The following is a 5,189-nucleotide window of genomic DNA, read 5'->3' on the forward strand; positions in this document are numbered from 1 at the left end:
ACTTAATATATATTTTAAAATGTATAATATTAATTTTTTATAATTTATTTTATTATAAACTCAAATATAAAAAAAAAAAAAAAAAACTTGAAGAAATGGGACAACAATCTCGCACATCTCTCACATTTTCCCTGCCTCCGACCAATACTGCAAGGTGGACCGAGACGGAGGTCATAAATTGATATTAAAGATATGGTAATGTTAGGTTTTAGATAAGACTGATGTTATAGGTTAGCTAAGTTTTTGAGATTATTAAATTCAATTTTTATTATATATATTAAATACAATGTTATTTACTAATATTATAACTAGTTAATCAATTATGTAAATCAAAGAGGCTATAATATAATATATGAGTCATGAATGTTATATATTTATTAGTTTTAAATAAATAAATATGTCTCAGTCATCTAACTCTAAAATATAGAACACTAATTATATATATCATTGACTTATTTAAGCAGTATATATTTAGTATAAATAAAAATTACTATTTTATAATCTCTTTCTTGAAAACTATAGCAAAAGAGCTATATAATAAATAAATGAGTGATATATATTTATTAATCTTAAATCATACAATCCCACAATATAAAATACTCAATATACTCAATACACTGTCTACTATAAAAAGTTAAATTACTAATTAAATTCTGAACTTTATACTTCTTAACAATTTTATCTAAGTGTTCTAAAATTCTAAAATAGATATTTATGCTTTTGGTGTATTTTTAAAAATATTTTTCAATAATAATTTTTAAAATCTTATAATAAAAAAAATGACGCTGCAAGTCAATTCTATATAGTAAAATAATAATTAATGAATCAAAAAGAATTTGTTGCATTTAAATATAAGATGTGTGAAATGATACACATGTGTGAGATTTTTAATGACCATAAATCTAAGACAAAATTATTTTTACCGATTTATAATTATTATTTTTTAATAAACACAATAGATTTTTTACATTATTTTTTTTACTGTAAAATTTTAAAAATTATCATTAGAAATGATTCTTGAAAATAAATTAAAAATATAATATTTATTTTAAAATTTTAAAATAATTAAATAAAATTATTAAAAGAATGTAAATTTTAGAATAATTGGTAATATGGCCCTGAAAAAATTATGGTAAACATAGCTACATAATAAATAAATGAGCAATGCATAATCTGAGTGTCTGATTCTGGGCAGTCAATGATTGATAAAAATAATCTTTTAGCTTTGGGAGAAAAATAAAAGCTCAGGCTTTTATACAGAGAGAGAGAGAGAGAGAGAGAGAGAGAATTGAAAAGAGAACCAGAGAGAGAGAGAGAGAGAGAGAGAGAGAGAGAGAGGTGTGAAAGGCAGGTGATGGAGGACAGAGAAAAAGAAAGAGAGGTAATAATACTTAATTAGTAAAAAATGAAATGGGTATTGTTTCTGGGTTTGGGAATCAGTTGAAAGACAGTGAAGAAAGCCTGCAAGAGAATCCAACCCCTAAACATGGTAATGCTTAGGAACTGACCATCCTTATTATTAAGATTTAAGGTTCACCTTCTCCTTTTCCTTTCTCTGTAACCAAACAAAATATGTATCCTTAAACTTATACCTAAGCTTAGCTAGCCTGCCAATTCAAGCTTTTTCTTTCACTTTTTCCTTTTTCTGCATCTCCACCACAACCACCACCACTAACCCACCTAGCCACTCGATATTCTTACAACAGATCACATACATAAAAGAAGAAGAAGAGGGCCTCAGATGCAATTAGGTACAGCTGGTGAAATTGGGTTGTGCAGTTTTGTATTTTGCATGGGGACCTGTGGGGTTATATGATTTAAATCTTGAATAACTACTGCTCCAAGAAATTAGAGAGAGAGAGAGGCTCTACCCAGAAACAGAAGAGGGTGCAAAAGAAAGAGATTTCATCTTGTTTTCAAGGAAACTTTATCTGGAATGGATTACTGGAAGAGAAAAAGCTCAGTAAGCTTCAAGAAAAAACCAGCTGCTGCTCCATTTCACTGTCTCTCCTTCATCCTTTTCTTCTCATTTTGTGCACTCTTTACTGTCATCACTTCTACTGCTACTTGTCTTGGTAATTAATTTACCACTATTCCTCTTTTTCCCTTAAATTCCCAAGAGATCACTTGTTAAATTTCTATATAATTTTTCTTATTTGAAAGGATACCCATCTTATAGTTATCTTTTAATTTAATTAGTTTCCTCTTTATTACAATTTAATATTGAACTTTCCTTTTCAAATGCAGTCATAAGGTGTCCATTTTCTAGTAGCAGTAGGCCTGATTTCTACCTTCAGGTGAGAGCTACTGTTACTCTTTATCTGCTTCTAGTACTCTACTACTGCGATCTTATATTTGTTCCTTTTTTCTATACATTGCTCTTAAAAGAGCCACAATTATTTTTTAGAGGAGCTGTAATTATTATTTGTTAGTATTACTGAAGAAGGAGATCAATACTATTATACTACTTTTACCTACAAAAAATCGAAGTTTAACTCAAAAGCTTTTCCCAGAACACCATCTAAAATAATTTTTCTTATTATGAAATGAGAGTTAATAATTGACTTATTACCCAATCATCATAAACTTTACATGATAGTATATAATATACCCAAAAGCATTATTCATCAAAATATATATATATATATGTATGTATATCATTGTTTTTCTCTGAAATGTGGTTTTAACAAGGTGGAGCCCTGATTGTCTGTAAGCTGTTAATTTACTGAATGAATCTAGTCTTGCTTCCTTTGAGTTTAGTTTAATTATTGCAGATATTTGCCAGTTTATTTCTTTATCTGAGTTCCTTAATTTTGTTTTATAATAATGTTGCGTTCTCTTTAAATAGATTTGGGTTTAGTTTAGATTATAAATAAGTGTGGCTTAAGGACAACTTTTCTTCCATAGATTTAGCACATTTTATTGACTGATTTGCCATAATTTGTAATGTGGACTGGAAGAGCATCCCGACAATTTTTTTTTTAATATTTTTCTGTATTAAATTATAAATAATTAGTTTTTAATTTTTAACTTATTTTGAAATATGTGTATTTCAATAATATTCTATTTTACTCCTTAATTAATTTTTTATTAATAAAATAAAAAAAATAAGTAAAAGCATTTCTAACAATATTCCTTATATACCTATTAAATTATAAATAATTTCTTTAATTTATGTTGAAATGTATGTATTTCAATAATACTTTCTATTTTAGTCTTCAATTAACTTTTTATTAATAAAATAAGTAGAGAGAGAATAAGACTCTTAAAAAAAATTAAAATAAAAGAAATAAAAATAATATAAATATATTTAAGAGAAAATATGGGTCTTAAGTCATTTTAAAAAAGGAAAATGAATTAAAAAATCTCTTTATAGATTAATTTTTGTATATATTCCGTACAAATAGAGAAAGAGCATGACTTAAACTTAAGAAGAGAGAATGTAACTCTTAAATTATTTTAAAAAAAATAATTAAAAGAATCTCTTATAATTTGTGCATAAAAGAAGAAATATATTTTAAGAGTTTGTTGAAAATGCTTTACTATTTTTTTTCGCTATGAATATTAGTTGATATACTTTTAATAACATATGTTAAAGTGTTCTTATCTATTTGATAATAATTTCTTTTTTTCTAAAAATTGTAAAATTAATTTATCATTTCTTTATGTGATTGATAAAATTATTTGACTGGAACTATTTAATAATAATAATAATAGAATTATATTAACTATATTCTTACTCAATTTATGTAATAATGATTCTAATTGAAATATAATTTAAGCTGTTTTTTTTTTTAATTGATAATTAGGGTCAAAGTTCAAGTGACCCATTATTATGCTTGTACAGTTCAAAAATGTTTGGCCTATTTTCTCATCACCAAACAGACAATTTATACGGCTATAAAATAAGATGGCGCCAAAAGACTGCTGCAGACATTTGCCCCTGCAATCTGGGCCGTCTGATCAATGGAACCATCAAACATGATAAGGCAAACTCTCGACGGTAGTGGTCCCCTTTTAAGGTTCAGCCTATTTAAGCGCATATTGATACTCGGCGCATTTTAGCCACTCCTCGGTGGATTCATCTCCTTTCTTTGTCGTCTTATTCCTGAGACTTGAGAGTCCTAGCGCCACCACTGACGCTTAGCGGTTTAACCGCAATCATAATAACCTCGCTACAATTGCGATATTTATAAATAAAACTAATTATAGGATAATATATAATGTTATTTATTAAATAAAAATATTTTATATTAATTAAATTATTTATTATCTTCAATTATTTATAATTAAAATTTGACTGATATAAATATTATATATTAAAATGTAATTAAATAACGTTATAAATTAAATGTATTTAAAAATTTAGGTATTTACATATTTTTCCTGTATGTGATATGTGTTATGGCGCATGTTAACACTTTTTTATGTGGTTCACATAAACTTTGGGACTGTTGATTGATGTTTTCCCGGGTGCTATTTCAATAGGATTTTGAGGAAAGAAGAGACAGAGAAAATATGGGGGTTTCCTTGATTACGACAAGGAGAATTCTTAGTGGGCCTGGGTCATCACCGCCGCGCTGCATATCAAAGTGTGGGAGCTGCACCCCGTGCAAGCCAGTGCACGTGCCGGTGCCGCCAGGAACTCCGGTGACAACTGAATATTATCCAGAAGCTTGGCGGTGCAAATGTGGCAACAAGTTGTACATGCCATAATGCATGAGGGTTCATTTTGATTTATTGGTCAAAAAGGTTAAATTCTCTATTTGATGACTTGCCACTGTGGTGGCGGTGACTATGAAAAAGAAAATGTTGCCAAGTTCTTAATTTATTAGGGTGATGAATGTGAAGAAGAACAAGAAGCAAAAGAAGAAGAGAAATATGAAATATAGGGTTTTAACTTAGTGTGTATAGAGAATACACTTTTTAACATTCACTTATATTTAAGTAATGCAAAATATTAGTTAATTATCATATTCATCTCTATGTCTGTCGATCGTAGGTCTTTCTTTATACACAAAATTAATAAATGATATATATATATATATATATCAATTTTAAATAATTAATATGTGTCAGATATCGAATGTCAAAATATAAAAAATTTATACAGATATATCATTTTTTTGATAAAAATGGAATTGATTGTTTCGAATAAATGTTTAGAGTTACATAATTTTTTTATTTTT

At 27.5% G+C, this 5,189-nt stretch overlaps 1 protein-coding gene across 1 annotated transcript; it reads left to right on the plus strand.

Annotated features, from left to right (window-relative positions):
* The first annotated feature begins 1,179 nt into the window (after positions 1 to 1,179).
* Positions 1,180 to 4,980, plus strand: LOC125369117 (EPIDERMAL PATTERNING FACTOR-like protein 4). The gene is made up of 3 exons (XM_048370549.1): positions 1,180 to 2,075; positions 2,248 to 2,297; positions 4,489 to 4,980. The coding sequence occupies exons 1-3, from the start codon at positions 1,937 to 1,939 to the stop codon at positions 4,714 to 4,716; spliced, it is 417 nt and encodes a 138-aa protein (XP_048226506.1). The 5' UTR covers positions 1,180 to 1,936; the 3' UTR covers positions 4,717 to 4,980.
* The last annotated feature ends 209 nt before the right edge of the window (positions 4,981 to 5,189 follow it).

This window comes from Ricinus communis, chromosome 2 (genome assembly GCF_019578655.1).
Source record: "Ricinus communis isolate WT05 ecotype wild-type chromosome 2, ASM1957865v1, whole genome shotgun sequence".
Taxonomy (NCBI): Eukaryota; Viridiplantae; Streptophyta; class Magnoliopsida; order Malpighiales; family Euphorbiaceae; genus Ricinus; species Ricinus communis.

Bases quoted from the DNA above. Each gene is read 5' to 3' on its own strand.
- LOC125369117 (XM_048370549.1), top strand. From the start codon at position 1,937: ATGGATTACTGGAAGAGAAAAAGCTCAGTAAGCTTCAAGAAAAAACCA. The intron at 2,076-2,247 runs GTAATTAATTTA...TTTCAAATGCAG, and splicing joins TTCTACTGCTACTTGTCTTG to TCATAAGGTGTCCATTTTCT. The intron at 2,298-4,488 runs GTGAGAGCTACT...CTATTTCAATAG, and splicing joins GGCCTGATTTCTACCTTCAG to GATTTTGAGGAAAGAAGAGA.